Source organism: Chiroxiphia lanceolata, chromosome 7 (assembly GCF_009829145.1).
Source record: "Chiroxiphia lanceolata isolate bChiLan1 chromosome 7, bChiLan1.pri, whole genome shotgun sequence".
Lineage (NCBI taxonomy): Eukaryota > Metazoa > Chordata > Aves > Passeriformes > Pipridae > Chiroxiphia > Chiroxiphia lanceolata.
The window spans coordinates 10,609,590-10,627,537 of record NC_045643.1 but is presented as its reverse complement, the minus strand read 5'-3'; the positions used below and the strand labels follow the sequence as shown (position 1 = coordinate 10,627,537).

The 17,948-nt window shown below is 41.7% G+C and overlaps 1 protein-coding gene and 2 long non-coding RNA genes across 5 annotated transcripts; 2 read left to right on the top strand and 1 right to left on the bottom strand.

The window, feature by feature from the left end:
• Window positions 1–970: 970 nt before the first annotated feature.
• Window positions 971–12,104, bottom strand: COQ10B (coenzyme Q10B). 2 transcript variants are annotated; one of them, XM_032692732.1, is made up of 5 exons: window positions 12,004–12,104; window positions 8,472–8,618; window positions 6,530–6,722; window positions 3,820–3,921; window positions 971–1,225 (listed from the first exon to the last, which is right to left on the bottom strand). In XM_032692732.1, exons 1-5 carry the CDS (start codon window positions 12,057–12,059, stop codon window positions 1,058–1,060), a joined length of 666 nt encoding a protein of 221 aa, XP_032548623.1. In that variant the 5' UTR covers window positions 12,060–12,104; the 3' UTR covers window positions 971–1,057. The 2 variants fall into 2 exon arrangements, with proteins under 2 accessions (XP_032548623.1, XP_032548624.1); XM_032692733.1 differs by lacking the exon at window positions 12,004–12,104 and adding an exon at window positions 10,619–11,954.
• Window positions 5,622–9,159, top strand: LOC116789205. Its single transcript, XR_004357939.1, has 3 exons — window positions 5,622–6,756; window positions 8,036–8,177; window positions 8,516–9,159. It is a non-coding gene; the product is annotated as an uncharacterized LOC116789205 (long non-coding RNA).
• A 248-nt stretch (window positions 12,105–12,352) lies between the features above and the next one.
• On the top strand, window positions 12,353–16,495 carry LOC116789787. Of its 2 annotated transcripts, XR_004358155.1 has the most exons (3): window positions 12,353–12,722; window positions 15,172–15,252; window positions 15,394–16,495. It is a non-coding gene; the product is annotated as an uncharacterized LOC116789787 (long non-coding RNA). The 2 variants fall into 2 exon arrangements; XR_004358154.1 differs by having other exon boundaries at window positions 15,172–16,495.
• Window positions 16,496–17,948: the final 1,453 nt, after the last annotated feature.

Here is a 17,948-nt window from a genome sequence, read left to right as displayed (position 1 = left end):
CCTGTGTTTCTTCAGAGACTGGAAAGAATAATTATGCCAGGGACAGAAGTACTGAATGTGGATTTAATCAGGACAGCTGGTGCTATCGTAATGGGCTGAGAATAAAATGGTAGAAAACCCCCTAAGAACTAAGGGTTTCAGTGCTCTTGTAATGCTTTTTAATGACAGCTGGCTGTGGGTGTGCTTGGCTGCAGGGAGCAGAGGACATCTTGTTCCCTTCTTCCAGAGAGGACAGTACTGTGGTCCCTTGCTCTCAAAGAGGTAACACTTCCTTGTTTTACAGTGTGGGAACTGTTTGCATTAGATGAGTAACTAACTGAAGTGCAACTTTAAGGGTGCAGGAGTGGAGGGGCGGGGCAAGCTCAGCCTGCCAAATGTCCTACAGAGTGATCGGTGTCTGGAGCCCAGACGGATCCACTGGGAACCCCTGGCTGCAGCTGAGACTGCTGCACTCAGATTATAGTACTCCTTATGTGTATCCCCTGCATTTAGTTTCTGATAGTTGAGAGTGTTCTATAGCAGTTCCAGGTCAGTTCAGGAGCAGCCAGAGATTCCCGACTCACCTTTGCCATTCATCTGGATTGAAAGCACCCACCAGTCAGTGCTTGGCAAAGTGTTCCGTTCTCTGTGAAGCCAGAATGTCGGTTTCCCTTGGCTTGGCCAGAGCTGGCTGAGTTGGTGCTGTTAGATTACAGTCACACTACTAATAACTTAAACTTGAGTTAATATGTTACAGTGCTAAAAGAAAAATCATGAGCTTGGATAAGGCAGAACTTGGACCGTGATTCCGGGAGCCGTTTGGCACGTTAAGGGCAGCCTGAGATATCTTGGGTTACAGTTGCTGCCTGTTGTCTGTTACTGATAAGGCTTTAAGTTGCACTTGATTGCAGCTTTTGAACTTTCTATACAGGTCTGGCTGAGCAGGTATGTTTGGTACAGTATAAAATCTTAACACACAGCTCAGATAAGAAATAGATGCCCCAAAGGTGGAGCACGGCACTTAGTACAAATGAAGTGTACAAACAAGGTTGTAAATGAGGTGGTTACAGTTGTCCCTTTACGTCTGATGAACTTCATGGAGCATCAGCTCCCGAGGTATGCTGGTTTCTGGGCCATGGAGTTTGGATGCTCTTCTTTCAAAGGCAGCAACCATCTGCTTTACCACTTCATCAAAAAACAGCGTAGCAAGTTTTGAGTGTAGAAGTGAACGAAATTCAAAAGAAACCTGTTTAAGACAATAGAGAAGAATTATTTTTTCCTGTTATCTACTGTTGTGATAAAATGCTGTTACAAATAGACAACTCTATTAAAGAATCTGTAGTGAAGTTTTCAGGTAAGTTGTGGGAGAAAGAACCTTTACCTTTTCTGAGGTAAAGGTGAGTGTGTCTGTGAAGAAAAGCTGTGTTCCTTGGTCTCAGGACTGTTCCCCTGGGCTTTTGAATTAGAAGAATCCTTTCTATCTGAAGTAATCATTCACCTAAGCTGTCTTTAATAAAAAATGCATCACAAAACAGATTTGGGATAATGAAAAACTACTGACAAACAATAACTGTTACTTTGTGCACAGGATTCACTTGGGGGACTGAAAGTTGTCTGAAGAAAAATCCTGCATGACAAGACAGCAGACTTACAGGTAAGCTGGAGCACACCCAAGAGACTTAAAAGCAGCTTGAAATAGTTACTTATTAAATACCAATATTTTAAATCAGTCCTTATTGGTGGCAGTAGTTCTGATATGTTCAAACAAGCAGTTTACTAACTAAAACTACAGATTTGGTTTGTTTTGTATCTCCCACCTGAACAGCTCCCACTCCCAACCTGACATAGGCAGGCAATGGAACGGATTGAGATTGAAGTATTTGTGTCATCTCTGAGAAATCAGCAGATTCAATGCCAAATGGAGCAAATACAGCTTCTCCCAAATTCCTTATGAGCAATGCACATTAAGTACAAAGCTGTAGAACAGAAGTAACTAAATGACTTGGCCCAAAAGCCAAGTGTAGCTTCATTTACATTTTCTTGACCTCAAGCAACAGTAAAATTAATGTGTATTTTGTAAGTCAGAGACTTATCATTCAAGGCATGCAGAGTTCTGCAGAGCAGGGATAATGAAACTGGTATCATGCTCAGGAATTTCGTAAATCTTGGGGTGTGGTACATTTATATCCATACACTTAGGAAGTTTGCAGATGGTAAGAGTGGTGGTGTGTTTCAATCTATGTACCAAATCATTTCAGAGCTGAAACCAAACTAGGAAAGTTCCCTGCTGGATATGTATGTCTCCTGGAATCAGGCTGGCAAAACAGGATACAGCAGCTTCTGGGAACCGGCATAACCCAAAACTCAAGTAACATTTTCTAAAGCAAACAGGTGTTCTTGAAATCAAAGTTTTCTCTCGAATATCTGTAATTGCACGGCCTGTTTTGAGGAGTTTGTTGTGCAATGCTTATCATTCCTGTCTGCATGTGCCCAGAGGCAGAACTAGCAAGGGTTAAGGCCCTAGGGAGGCAGCCCCAGCTCAGCTGGCTGCACCGGCTGCTGCTGCCTCAAAAAGGGGTGAGCAGTAAGATGTGTCCATAGTGTTACCCCAAGAAGGGAAAATGTCCATGTCAAGTGCAGTTTTGACTCCCTTTAGGTGACCTGAAATGTCAAAAATGTGGCTTTGGTGTGGGGGTGGGTTGTGTGTTTCCTCATGGAGTCTGTATTTAGATTATAGGTTTAAATAGTTGTTTAATTCAGGTTTTCTCAACTTGGGTTTTTACGGCTTGGGATTTAGGGCTTGGGCTAAAAACTAGCTTATGTGCTGGTTAGTAGCAGGAACTGGCACTTATTTCCCTGGAGAAATTCAAATGTCATGAGCAAATAATGTGTAAGCATCACAAATAAATCCTATGAGAAATGTATTCTTTTGAGTGCCACTAGATAAATTTTTATTCTTGAACCGTAAGAAGTGAAATACAGCAATAAGCTAAAACTTTTTAACCCAAAGAGGGTTAACGTGCTAGTTTCAAAATACCCCAAAAGCTTTTTCCTATTTACTGAAGATAATTTTCAAAGTGGAGTATTCCAGTAGATGGCAGCAGGATTAACCCATCTCTGTGCACTTTTGCAGCCTGCTGTGATCCCCAGCTAAATTATGTGCTCAATGCAACTCCTACACTTTATGCTATAAAATGCAAGAAAAAAATGTGATGACAGACTAAACAGGCAGCACTGAAAAGCAATAACTGGAGTGGAAAACAACTTGTCTGGGAGTAAAATCAGGCTCAATCAGGTACTGGATTTGAAGAGCAATAGTTTGGGCTGCAGCGATATCCCATCACAGATTAGAAAGATTAGACAGGAAAAACCTTTTATGCCAAAAGGAAAAAGTAAGACTTAAAATACGTGACAGAGTAAAACTGAAAGCCAGGAAATCAAATTGACCAAACTGCAGGCCCAACAGGACAGATGGTACCAGAAAGTAGGTGCTCTCCCAAGTTAGGCTGTAGAAAAATTAAAGGAAACAGCAAACTATGTGTAGCATTTCTCCCTCTGTATTTGACTGTCTGAAAACTTCAGCATGTTTAGAACTGTATGGTGAGAGGTGCCCATCCCAAGAATGTTTTCTGATACCTGGACACCTCACAGAAGATTCCTGTCTCTAAAGGACACTGTAGTGGTTTCTGTGTGGTCAGGTTTTTGGATAGTATTGACTAAAACTAACTTGTTTTCTGTGTATTTGTGTTTAACAAAAAGTACCAGGCATTAAAAAAAAACCCTACACAGTTGAAGACAGTGTTTCTAATTAAGGCACTGCTCCTTAATTACGATACTTACTGAAAAATCCAGTGTACATGTCCTTGGATATCCAGGGATACCTGGGCTCAAACGCCACACTGTTTCCAAGTGATTAAATAGTTTGCCGTCTGTGCACGATGCCTAAAATAAAATTTAAAAAGTCAAGCTGCAATTAGGCTTTTACAAACGTGACAAACTGGTATTACTGAAGTTTGCATTTGCGTTTCTTAGGCAGTGATGGTCACAGCCAAGTTGATACTGTTCTCACAGCACAGCCTGCATAAGGTCCCATATGTGTAATTTATGGCAAAATAACTTTTTCCCCCTCCTTTTAAGGGAGGGGGAAAATTTGTGTGTTGAGCATCATGAAGCAGATCTGTGGCATGATACATGGAACATCATGCTAGTTATGTACCAGGATTTTGAACAACACTGCTTTAAGCAAAGGATATGGATATTTACTGTTAGATATACTTTGTTATGTGTATAGAATGTTTTAGATACTGATCTATGGACTGGTAGCTTTGGGCCATAGGAATGGTTAGCCCCAGGACAAATGTGTTTGAAGACAAACTCTGAAGATCCTCTGTCACAAGATCCTTTTGTGACCAAGAGCTGCCACAAAGTCAGTAGACCATACACTCAAGCTCATGATCAGCTTATACTCTGCCTTTTGGTTCTAGGCAAGTCCTATTGGGTTAGTGCTTTAGGAGGGCTTGCAAACAGTCCTTTAAAACAGTGAAGTATTGGCATTAGTTGGCATCATAATTTTCATGACAATAGAGTCTTTATTTTCACTCATTTTGCTTTTGGCACATAGAGCTAGTTCTGTCTGGCTGTATGTATAAAAGAAAAAGATTGAAAGACCTATTCTTCAAAATCATCCAAATACATAACCTCGACTGGGTTAGAATTTGGAGAGAAAATTTCTGTAGCTTTTTTTTTAAATCTTTTTTTTCTTTTGTTACAAGTTCTTATTGTTGCCAAGAGCAGCTCTGCTCCAATAAGACCACCCACGAGGAATAGGTGTTGCTTGGGTTGGAAAGCTGTGGTGAGTCATCTCAAAGACTAATCAGCAGCACGAAAATACCTATGTTTTTCTTTCCAGGAATGAGATGATGCAGGGCCTTGCTACTTCTACAACAGAAAGAAGGGAATAGAGGGAAGATTAAACACAATGAGCTGGGTTTGCTTCCCTACTGCTGCCAAAACAGCAGGAAGAATGGGAAAACTGCCACTGTGTCCCCCCTGCTCACAATCTTATGAGTAGCAAACTCACTCCATGCTTTCCCCCTCAGCAAAGACTGCTGTTACCAGTCTGATTATTCAATTGTTCAAGTGCTGCTGCCTTAAGCAACAATAAAAAAACCCATCCCCATTTTGTCACCACATGCAAGGTGCCTTTGCCCAGAGTTACTTCAGAGGAGAGTGAAATAATCCAAGCACACAGTGGCTTCTCTAGAAATGTCCTACAGTCATATGAACATAATGTAAATCTCTAGGAATGGTAATTGCAGCAGAGAAAAGGCCAATGAGTCCAGGAGGAGAAAATCTGAAGAAATGGTTTACCTCTCTAGTTTTATGGGGTTTTTTCCTGAGACAGGAACACCTCTTTTGAGTGAATTAAGAGGGGAAAAAGAGTTGGTAAGCCAGTCTGATAGCTGTGTGAAAGAAAAAAGCCTGTCTTGTCAGGGAAGAGTAGAAGAGGAAAGCTCTCAGCATGTGAAACACACATTTCCCCATTGTAGCTACTCAACTTTCCTAATAAAGGGGAAAAAAAAATCTTTTTTTTCTTTCCAGAATCAGTAAGTGCATTAAATAAAAGCACTTTGCATATTCCTTTTCCAATTTACGTCTTTCCTGTACTTCAGAAACTCATTTTCAGTTAAGTATCTCTTATTAGGAAGCCTAGAAATAAGGGTATTCAAACAATTATCTTGAACAGCAACCAATTGTTGTAATTTCCACTAATTACTCCAAAACATTCAGGATCTGCCACATGAAGGGAGAGGCAGTTTTGCTGTCAGGAATCTGTTTTGAACCATTCTTTACTAAAACAGGTTTGAACATATAAGGCAAGCAAATTCTTAGAAGATCCAGACATCATTTAAAATTTCTGCCTTGACTCTTTTCTATTTTTCTCTTAATTACTGAAAAGCTGAAAGGAGAAATACAACTGTTTCTCTTCTGAACAAATTAATTGTAAAAAAATTGACTTTAAATCACTCTTCCATTTTCTCATCAATATATTGAATAACAAGCTCTTCAGCAGATCCTACACTTACGTTTAAGGCTTTTCATGTTAATTAGTTAAAATTGTGAGAAGAAAAGTAATGACAAATAGCAACTTTGCTAAGGCATCAGAAGCTAGTGTTGTCAAAGATAACTTTTATGTCAAAGATAACTTTAAAGTAAGTACTAACTTTGTATTTAGAGAGTCTTGGACAAAATTATAACAAAATACAAATCAAAAGTGTTATGTCTTCATCAATGGCTGCCATCTTCTCCAGCAAAGGCAAGTGAAAAAGTGATTCCTCTTTCTCCCCCGTGTGGCAGGATATGTTTTAAAAGCACATTGAAATTCTCCCCCAGTTTATCTAAAATCCTTAAAGAAAAACAACACAAGTTTTGAGCCACAGAAAGAATTTCCGGCATCAATTTTGTTTCGAAACAGGATGTTCCTGGAATATTCAAATTTCAAGAACAAATGTTAAGGAAAGTTAGGAGAGAAAAAAAAAAAACCAGTTACCTTAACTAAATGTGGTCTCACTAGGGTAACAACTGATGTGTAGTTCTCTACTACAGGAGGGAATCCTATTTCCAGCTGTGCTTTGCAGTACCCAGAGCGCTTCGAGAGTATGTCTGACTTTTTACACCAAGGAACAAACAGTTTGTAATTCTCCACAACAGCAACAACTTCATACATTTCTTGCATAGAATACCTGGAAACAGAAATAGGAGCGTTACAGTTACAAGGTATTTTAACTTTAATTCAGTATGGAAGTGTCAAGGATGGTATAAATGGCATGGGCAGTTGGAAGGTGAACATACAGTCACCTGAAAACTACCACTGGTTCTGGAGATTAAAAATGCAGGTTTGCTAATTAAGAGGAAAAGAAAGTAGTAAGCTGGTGCTAGTCTTTACATAAAGAAGCAAAATACAACACACCATCCAGCAGTAAAGTTAGTGAACATAAGCTAAAGAGTAACCCAGGTCTTTTACTGTTCTTTCTCTAATTAAACCATCAGGACTCTACATCTGGATTCACATAATTAGAAATGGAACCAAACTTCCCTACCTAGCATTAGGCTTCTTTGGGGGTCTGTTTGGTTGGTTTGGTGGGTTTTTAAACACAGTGAACAGATAGATGCATTAGGTACATTTTTTTTCCCAACCACCAAAATAGTCTAGCAAATTAGTTACCAATTTTGAACAATTAAACTGAACATGTTCTTTAAAAAAATCAACATAAAATTCTAAAGAAGTTAGTGAACATGACTCTCTCTTAAGTGTCATGTAAATGTGCATACATTTCAAATGAAACATATTTTTTTTCAGCACAGCTGTGTCTTCATTGAGGTTGATCTTAGACATTCCACATTCGAAAAATCCACACTGCGTGGCTACCAAGACAAGGTGTATCAAAACTCAAGTATTACAGTTAATAAGGTTTAAACAGAGGAACACTACGTTCCTCACATCAGCTTAATTAAAAAATACATACAATGGAAAAACCTTCCAGCATCACAGAAAGGTTGAGGTTGGAAGGGACCTCTGGAACTCGTTCAACCCCCCTGCTCAGGCAGGATGTTGAAATCAGATGAAACACATAATAGCAGCATTTTAGTTGATTCTACTGTAACGTGGCAAAGTATTATTAGCAATGGTTTTTAACTATTATTTCTGACTCAGGAACAGATGGGATTAAACATGGGCTTCAATTCTTTAAAATGAAGCATATGTTCAACAGTACTCAGCAGTGAGTACTCTTGGATAAAGGCCTTGTTTTAGTGACTGTGCAGATATGTTGCAGTTCAAGAGCTATCACATAAAGGAATGTTAAGTACAGTCAAAAAATTATGCTAATAAAAAAGTAATTCATGCTATTGTGGACCAGAGACTGGGGGCAGATCCCAGCATTGTTAAATGAACTGGAATTTTCCCACTAGCTCTAGGGCAAACTGGATTTCAAAATCTTTTTCTATGTGTCTTAGTTTCTTCATCACACAACCAATTATTTTCCTTCTTTTAAAGAAAGAAGAAAATCTTGAGAACTACAATATAACGTACGAGCAAACATTAGCATGGATTTGGGACAGGATGAAACAGAGTTTTCACACCTTGGTTTATTCATATTTTACCACATGAAATTATCAGTATATCACTCCCTTTCAAGGTTGGTTTTGTTTCATCATGGAACAGAACAGTTATTTCTGCTCTTTCTTTCTGTGGACCAAGGGTTTTGGGTTTCTACTTTTTTTATACTCAGTTTCGGACTGGTAAATCCTATCTTTACAAATCCTGAAAATCAGAACTCCTTTTTACATTCCAATTGGGCAAAATCATAGGGGCATATGTCTGTAGGGACGGGGGGTTTTAACTCCTTTTGAACTTCTAGTGTTTCAGATTAATTACAGCAGATATAAAAGCAATAAGCATTTAAAGTCTCTTTCCACAGTTTTATACAAACCCTATAATTCTTCTTTCAGAATATTCTTTTCTTTTATTTACTAGTGGTGCAGCAATGTTGAAGAAATTCCTTGAAAAAGTCTGGCTCGTTACAGGTACTTGCAAAGGAGAAGTTCTGGTCATCAGAACACCACAAGAAGCCAAGTGCCTGAAAGAGTGAAAATGCTTTTAGATGTGTTTCATATCAGCAAAATAAGTAACAGCACATTCAAGTGGGACAAACAACCTGTTGTAAAACATTCCAGAAAATGTCTGTCAGATGGAAAAGCAAAGGCTCATAACAGTGCACAAACTGTCAAACATTTCCTTAAGAGAAAATAAAATTAGCCCCCAGTCATGACAAAAGTAACTGGCAGAGTGAAACACAAAGGCCCTCATTAAACACTTGGACACATGGCAGCCTGAGTTCATGTACAAGTCTCATATGCACTTCATTTGCAGAACAGGTTTTCCTAACAGCAAAATCAAGGTTTGCAATAATTATCCCTTTCAGAATACACAAAGTGGAGAAGATTTCACTTGGAGGTACAAAGCTGAACTCTGGTGCCATCCTTCTCTTAAAAGGACAGTTTAATTTTGAAAGTCCATTCAGAAGGTGCATTGTTACCCAGCTTTCCAAATTTCCTTTGGAAAATATAATCAAAACCTTGGACACAGTGTTTTCATAAATAAAACTTAATTACCTGTAAAAGGACTAATAACCTTAAGATTGCACCTCAGTGTTCTCTGTGAACATCTACACTAAAATCTAAAAAATATTCATTGTGATTCAGAACAGTTCTGTTCTGCTAAATTACTGATTTTGCTGAGATCAAGTAGATCAAAATGCAAAATGCTGCCTCAAAAGTTCTGATTTTTGGCACCAGGAAATTAAAAATGCTACTCTTTGTCCTCAATGGCTCTACAAACATAAGCTAAAGAGTAACTCAGGTCTTTTACTGTTCTTTCTCTAATTAAACAATCAGGACTCTGCATCAGGATTCACATAATCAGAAATGGAACCAAACTTCCCTACTTAGCTTTAGGCTTCTTCGGGGGTCTGTTTGGTTGGTTTGGTGGGTTTTTAAACACAGTGAACAGATAGATGCATTAGATATGTGTTTTTTTCCCAACCACCAAAATAGTCTAGCAAATTAGTTACCAATTTTGAACAATTAAACTGAACATGTTCTTTAAAAAAATCAACATAAAATTCTAAAGAAGTATAGTAGTAACCCATGAGTGAGCACATCAGCTTATGTGGTCACTGTGTTGGGAGACAGGCAAATAATAAATTGGTATTGAGTTAGAGGAAAATAGTCATCATTAGCAGATGGTTAGAAACAATCTGTATAGACTTTTTTAAAACCAGCTATGCAACTGTGATATGAAACAAGATGACTGACAAACACAGATTGTAACCACTGCAGTTGAAAAGAAATTATTTAAGATGGGACAGAAGTACTGTGTCAATATTAAGAAAGAATAGGTCCACTTTAAAAGCCTTTAGACAACAACTCTGCAAATGTTTGCAACTGTATCTCAAGGGATGTGGTCATAGTCTGTTTTGTTTCCACACAAACTGGACAATACTTAAGGAAAAGCTTTGACAATTGCTTTGACAGGAAGTTGAAGGGTGCCAGTAACATTGTAGCTGCCTCAGCCCAAGCCAAAGAAAGTGTTCAAATGTATGGACCGGACCTCATTCTGCACAGCAGATTTAAATCACTTTATCTGGGGCTATGTACAGCACACAGTTCAAACTGGTCACCGGGTTTCGTCTCTTGGTCTGTTTTTATTGTAGGGCTGTACCAGTCTATTGTTTCATACAGTTTTATCTAAACTTGTTTCGGCTGCAAGGCTGAAAAACAACCCCTACAAACAATCCCTTGGCTGCTGTAGGACAATGTCCTTTTCACCATTATTTTGCCATTCGAGGCAGACAGGGTTAAGAGGTTACAATGCTAACAAGCCTGGTGAGACTCCATCCCTCTCCCGATTTTATCTGAAGAATAACAGACACTGTGAGAATGTGCTGGGCTTGGTCCCAGTTCAGGAAAGCAGATCTCTGCAAGAAATCCCAGAAGTGTAGGTTTCCATGGACTGTTTTTGTGAACCTGACCTGGGCCACAGAAGAAAAGCCAAGTCCATGCTGGAATTCAGACACACCTGCCGCCTCGGTGTTTGCCCTCTGCCAGTAACAGAACCATCCCCCCTCACACTGCTCTCACTCCCTTCTTCCACTCCTGCCACTCGCTGCTTTCTCCCTAAGCATTTGGGCACTGATGACAGTATCACCCGACCTCCATGACCTGAAAGAGAAGCATTTCTGGTGTGACATGCACACGTAAGTAATCTATATTCAGTGTTTTTTTGGTTTGGTTTTGGTTTTTTTTAATAGCTACACAGTTTTCTAAGCCTAAAGGTTAATGTATTTTTGAAAAAAAAGGGGTTTCCAACCCCTCACTGTAAAGACTGACATTAGTGCTGAGAGCATGCCAGGGCAACTGTGTTTACTGTACCCCAACTGATACTTCCATCAGGTTAGTGATATCTGATGGCCATTTTATGGTCTATGAGACATGAGTTGATCCCATTCAAGTTTTTTGCTGACAGCTGTTCATATCCCAAAAAAATGAGTGTACCAGCAAGTATCCTCATTAGCATCTCAGTCTGAATAAGCAGAAGAGACTATTTACCCCTGGCCCCTTGCGATCTGCTGCTCAGCACAGCCAGGGCTCAGCTGAGCTGGCAGCAGGTACAACGTGCACACCAGTGACAACTGCAAAGCCAAAGCAACTCCGGATTCAAGGCTACAGATAACACAGCTCCGGGTTTGACCCAGCACTTGCTTAAAACCAGCTACCAAGGCTTTCGCAGCTTACATCAGAAACATTGTGAAACTTAGTGTCCAGCTAGTTACTTAATGTGTTTCCTTATACAAAACACCCTTCTCCCAGCAATTGGATTTTGCCCTCGAGACTCAAATAAGTGACTTTTTAAAACAGCGCTTTCGTTTACCAGGACTGAATTAATTTAATGCTGCAAACACATCCTTAAGGTTCTACCACAAAGGATACACAGTAAGAAGTGTGCCCCAAGGTTACATTATACCATTGCACAGTAACAATGGTGCCAAATGACTGCTTGAAATTTGACATCATGAACCAACATCTATTCCACTTTCTGACAGTTTTAGTGAGTATGACAGACTTTGACAAAGAAACACAGCAGCACTGCTATAACCATTTTTCTTCTCCTAACATTTCAAATCGCGCCCTCTCTCATCTGCTTGCTCTTTTTAATTCCAGTTACAAGATTAACTCTTCTCCAAAGCGTATTCCTTTTCTCGAGTTGTTGCAGCCAGCCTTCCACGTGCTCAGGGGAGAAGGAACATGTTCCCTTATCTGAAGCGAAAACCATGCAGGCTTTTCACTGTTTTTAGTTTCTTTGCGCTCGCAGCCGCGCAGCCGCCTCGGGCAGAGAACAGGCGAGTTCGCTACCGGGGAGCCGGCCCCTCTCTGTCACCCCCGCGCTCCCCGCGCCCCGCGTACCTGCCGCCGGCCCCTCCGGCCAGCGCCCTGGCGAGCGCCGCGCCGCTCCGCGACATCCCGGCCCGCCTGTCGCCGCCTGTCGCCGCCTGTCGCCGCCTGTCCCCGCCTGTCGCCGCCTGTCGCCGCCCGTCGCGGCGCGGGGCCGGCCCGTCCTGCCGGCGGGGGCGCGCAGTCACGGGACGGGCGCGCGCGGCCGCGGCGCTGCCCGTGATTGGCCCGGCGGCGCGCGAGCCCCGCGCGCGGCCATAATTGGGCTTGTGGGCGCGGGGAGTCCCCTCAGTGCCCCCCGGCCCGGCCCTGTCCCTGTCCCTGTCCCTGTCCCTGTCCCTGTCCCTGTCCCTGTCCCTGTCCCGTCCCGTCCCCGTCCCGCCCCCCGCACAGCGCTTAGCCGGGGATCCCCGCCGAAGGAGCTCCCTCCGCGGCCCCTCAGCTGGAGCTCGTCCCTCTCCTGCTCGGTGCGGGCTCAGGGTTACGGTCACCAGCGTCATTAAAACTCAACAGTGCGGCCGCAGACCCGACTGTAACCACAGAGCGTCGTTTTAACACAAGCTGAAGCAAAGAGCTCACTACTTTCTTTTAATTCGCCTTTCAAATACGGCCTCCTTCAACGAAAGCCTGCTTTACCATTACAGTGTGATTGACGAACTACTGTTTGAATATAACTCATCACACATTCCATATTTTGTATTTAATATGTATTACATGTAAGTTGTTTAAAGGTAAGTCTGCAAAATCTATTTCCATAAAATAGCTTGGGTGGTTTGGGGTTTGTTTTGGTTTGTTTTGTTTAATTTAGTACCTGGTGGACTGGCAGCCTTCTGACCGGGAATCTTGAACTGAGTTTAGTGTTTACTCACCCTGAACTTGAACGTGTGTCTGGGCTGTGTCACACTAGAAAACCAGCTTGGATACATTGTCAACAATGTCTCTCCAGCTGTGGGAAGAACCCTTTCCCGCCCAATTAAATGCAACTGGAACTTTAAATTCAATGAAAGCCGTTTAGCCAATGCATTGAAAAGCAAGAAAATTTCTGGACAAAAATAACAGTTCCAACTATGTAAGCCCACAACGACAACCTCTTCAGAAAAGTCCTCCTTTTTTATCCCTCCTTAATTATCCCAGTGTCCTTGCCATTAGCAAAACCACTCACCATTAAACAAGAACACCACCAATTTGGATGACTGAAACTAGTTGGAGCAGCTTTTACTTTACCACCTCAGGGCATGGTGTTCTTCAGATAAGCTGTCCTGTATTATATTCCTATTAACTTGGTGTAAAACAGAAACATGTGAAAAACCCACATTCTCCAGCGCAGGCTGAAAACAAGCAGCCACTCCAGAAACACAAACAAAAACCCCAATCCTGGCCTCCCTCCTCCTCCTTCAATCCTTTTTACTAAACTCATCTGTGTGTTTTGCAACTTCCATCAGAGCTGCTCTTATTTGCTGGTGTCTGTGTTTGCCATGGGAGTGTGTTCTGTCCCCTTGTTCTGTCTTGCTCTGTGGATCAGGAGCTGCCTCTTAGAGAGATTGATGTCTTTCAGAATAACTGAAGAGTCAAGTGTTGAGAGGTCCAAGATGATGGATGTCTAAGGCACTCTGAGGTTTTCTTGCCTGTTTTGTTTTCTCCTGTAGGCTCAAGATTGTAGTCATTAAACCTTGCCTGATACCTATTGCTAGAAAAGAGATGTGCATTTGCTAACTCTGACAGGAAGAGGGGCTCAAATTAACAATTAACACTTAGAGGGATGCAAGACATTTCTGATACACCAGAAAGAGATGTATGGTATGGTCACACAGAATTTTTTTTCTATGTGCTATTTTCTGTAACACTACCATCATGAGAAAAGGTTAGGTTTAAACTCTGATTATGAGATTTATCCTATTAAAAAACAGTTAAGAATTTTAAAGACACCTCTAAGTGGGCAGAGAGACAGTCAATCCCAGATGAGGCAAGTGCATCCCTGTGTAAAAGCAGGTTATTTTTACACAGTTTATTCAGCTCTATTTCTACAGATTACTGAAAAGGGCAGCTGGTTTAGTATGTTCCTTTAAGAGATAAAGAGCAAAGCAAAATTATAGCCATTGTACTCCTATTCATAAATTAGTTTTGAATAATACTTGCCTTTGAAAGATCTCAAAATATCTCACAATCATACATTTAGGCTAAGAAAGACGATCTACAAGCATGGGTGATGATTAAGTTGCTAGTTACATGGTCTGCAAATGATGCAGCTAGGAATTAAGGGCAGATTTACTATTTCAAGTGGATTAATCAGGAGCTACAATATAAAATCACATGAATTTTCTTACATTTCACGTAGCACCAGTGAACTTGTGATAATTGAAGTATTTGGCTGTAAACCTGTTATGTAAAGGATTAGACTTTTTAGACCTTTATAAGATTTTGGTGGGCCTGTAATCCAAAAAGGGTTGAAATCTCAGTGGATAGTTGCTCACAGCCAGTTTTGAAATCCAGCTGCTGTGTTCTTACTCTGTCCCACTTCCAAAATAGTACTGTCTGTATCTATTTAACTGCTAAGGAAGAATGTGATCCTCACTAACCCACCCAGACACCGGGCTCAGCTCTGGCAGGCTGGGGGAGGGTTGCTGCTGGAGGAGAGTCTTGTCTTGGGCTTCTCCAGAGGGCTGGTGTGGCCCTTCCCCAGCTGCCCTCCCCCTGCCAGCCCTGGGTGCTGTGCCAGCGGTGACACGGGCTCTGTGGGCCTGAAGCCTGGCTCCTCTACAGACAGAATGTACAAAAAAATCCTTCCAGGGGTGCCCACAGGACTGTGGGAGCATGGATAACAACCCCATTCCCTCTTTCATTTCTGTTCCTCAGCTCATCCTCGCCAGCAGTGACACACAAAGCAGGGGTGGTTTGTGTCCAGGTTACACACACACCTCCCGTGCTGCAGAACACAACCCCTCCAAAAGTTTGTCATCCAAAGTGCGTTTTTTCAACTCACTGTTTTTCCAATGACAAAAAGGATCCTTTCTACCTTATTCCTTCTTGACATCAGAAGCAAAAATGGGATTGGAAGAGATTTTATTTTGTGCTATTTTTTTTCTTGCTCATATTTTAAGTTTCTGTGGAGTTGAAACATAGTTGCTGCTGTTGAATATTTCTTCCCTTTGGTTTAAGAATTTCTGCCCCTACCTTTAACAGATATATGAACATCAGTGAACTGTCCCTGGCTAAGCTAAGCACAAACCTGGGATAAAATGAAGCACTGAGAGTTTAGACCAGGTTTGTAGCTTTTCTGCATAATGTCAGTTCACTGTACGATTCTTCATAGCGTTGTGTGTGGGGAAAAAAATGAATACAAATAAAAAGTTGGTTTTGGAAGAAGCAGCAGGAGAGTGTAGTCAGAAGCCTGGCTTCTTACAGTGAACTAGTGCCAGAAGCTTCTACTGGCACAATGGATGGGGTCGATCAAGGACAGGCAAAGTGTCTGGATACTTCTTCAGCAGCAGTGCCAGCCAGTGGCAGCTTAAGCTGCCAATGAAGTTGGACTTGAATCTTACATAAAGTGGGATCTCACAGGTCTGTAATATAGGTATGATTCCAGATCTGCAAAGCTTATGGGCTCTTAAATCCAATCTGTTTCAAATCCATGCAGGAACCTCCACAAAGTGTGTGTACATGTGTGTATGTGGGGGAGAAGGATGGGAACCTGGGCTGGAGAAATAGGACTGGGAAACCACTAAGTAACAGCTCTGTCAGTATCCTGTGGAAACTATGTGATGGAGTTGTTGTTCAGGAGGCAAAAGTCCATATTCAGGGCTCTGACAGGCAGACACAAAGAACCTGGGACAACATACAGAATTTGCCAGGAAAGCAGGGAAGAGACACAAGCAGAAAGCAATTTTCTCGTTGTTTCATCACAGCACAATTCCTGTTTGTTCTTTGTTTCCCTTTTATGGCACATTCCAAAATGACTACTTTAAAGTGTTCCTTGGGATCTCATCCCAGAGCTGAGTTCTGTTTAATGACAGAGGTAATGTAATATTGCAACTGTTCTGCTTAACATAAGTTGGAAGTCGGGCCAAAGAAACAAGAGAAAGTTACTGCAAATTGATCTTCATAGTGAATCTGAGCATGTGACGTTTCCTTAAAATAGTTACATGCATTAAATTCTTGCAGTAGGGAGTTAGTGTCTGCCTCAACCTCACTCCCACATGTCCCTGGCCAGCTCAGGAAATATCTCCTTCTGTAGCCTGTGAGTATGTGCAAGTGCTTCTTTCCAGAAATGCAGAATGTGAGTTTAGTAACTTTAAAGACCCAGAAGACCCTCTGCACCTTCAAATGACAGTTGCTCTTAGGAACATTTGAGTACACGTAGTTCTGTAAAATATTACAAGCAGAACTGTTCAACAAACTTCTGCAAACAAATCAATACAAAGCAGACAGATCTATAGATCAATTGGCTGATCAAATGTACATGTTAACACAAACACATGACTTTGGTATTATTTGCCTTATGACAACCCTCAAAAAGCCAAAATGTGACCTACCAGCTTTCATAAGGGGAGTGATTGGTGAGGGGTCAATGAGTTTTGCCATCATGCATTTATCACCCATTTTTGCAAATACTTTATACTTTTTACCTTACCAGAACTTTTCAAATTGACCCAACTTGGCTTGTTGCAGTGGCTTCTGAGATGAGGAGCTTAGCAGTTGTACAAAAGAGCTGCATGATAGTAAATAAACTCTAAGTTTACATATGTCACTGTGTTATGAAATGTCATTGATGTGTTGTATGAGTAAGCAATCATGGACTTTGTCCTTAGTCTGCACCTTGGTGTTTTACTGAGGTTGATGCTCATTCATACTAAAGTTCAGAGAATAAAAAATGAGCTCATTCACAATATTTGACTGTGAGGGGGAGTTCCAAGGGCTTTGCAGGAGGACAGAATCGATCCCACTCAGTTATGACGTACATGGTAGACAGTGATGCTGAAACATGTGTACATTACATCCACAGAACTGGGAAAAAGTTGGTAAATGAAATGTGGAAGTGGTGTAAGGTCAGTTAGTGCAGGGCAGTTAAACCATTTGTTTACATTCCCACCTGGGTCATGTGTCATAGACCTCTGATTGTCTGTCCTGCTCTCTTCCAGACTCTGTTGAGTTTGTCCATGAACTTATCGAACTGTAGAGTCTTAAAATGAACTCCATCAATGGCTTTGCCTGTGCCAAGTAAAAGGAAATGACTACTTTCCAGGATTTTTGTGCAATGCCACTTTTAATGGCCTAGAAGTAATTTACTTCCTCTGCAGCAGCACAGTGCTATGACAGACATGTAGCTCTGATTTGCTCTCCACGTCATCACTTTCTAAAGATTTTTATTATTTTGAATTCATATACTGATTTAGAATTCTAATATGTAGTAACTTCTGCTTTTCGTTATCAAAGTCCACCTCCTTGATCTCAGATTATTTCTTGTATGAATCAACGATTCTCAGTTACATCTTCCACCTTCCAGCAGGTTCGGCCAGTTTGGTGTCATCTGCCAATTTTAGAAACACAGCTTCCCTTTCTCCTTTACTACAATATTGGGTAGACTTGACCTGCCTGAAGGGCAGGTTAAGCCACATCTTGTGGCAAGTGGACACACATGTGCTTTATTCTGGTGTGTTGGCATTGGGGCAGTTACCCTGCTCGGGTGAAACACAAGGCCAAGCAGCTCGGCAAACAGCGCAGGGCACCCCAATTCCCGTGGGAGAGCCCCGGATCAGCGGGCACAACGTTGCCGAGGATCCCTGCCATGTTCAGTGGCCCATCCACGGCCGCCCGCACCGGAAGTGCCCTCACGCTTCCAATGGCACGGCTGCGGCGCCTCTTAGAGCCCGCCCCCCGCCGCTTTGTACGCTGCCATTGGTCGAGCGCGCCGTCCATCAGCTCGCGCCGCGGGCCGGGGTGCGCGCGTGCGCAGTGTGGCG

Excerpts from the sequence above, each read along its gene's own strand:
- COQ10B (XM_032692732.1), bottom strand. The coding sequence starts at position 12,059 with ATGTCGCGGAGCGGCGCGGCGCTCGCCAGGGCGCTGGCCGGAGGGGCC. Across the intron at positions 3,922-6,529 it reads TGAGACCACATTTAGTTAAG|GCATCGTGCACAGACGGCAA; the intron begins GTAACTGGTTTT and ends ATTTTATTTTAG. Across the intron at positions 1,226-3,819 it reads CATGTACACTGGATTTTTCA|GTTTCTTTTGAATTTCGTTC; the intron begins GTAAGTATCGTA and ends TGTCTTAAACAG.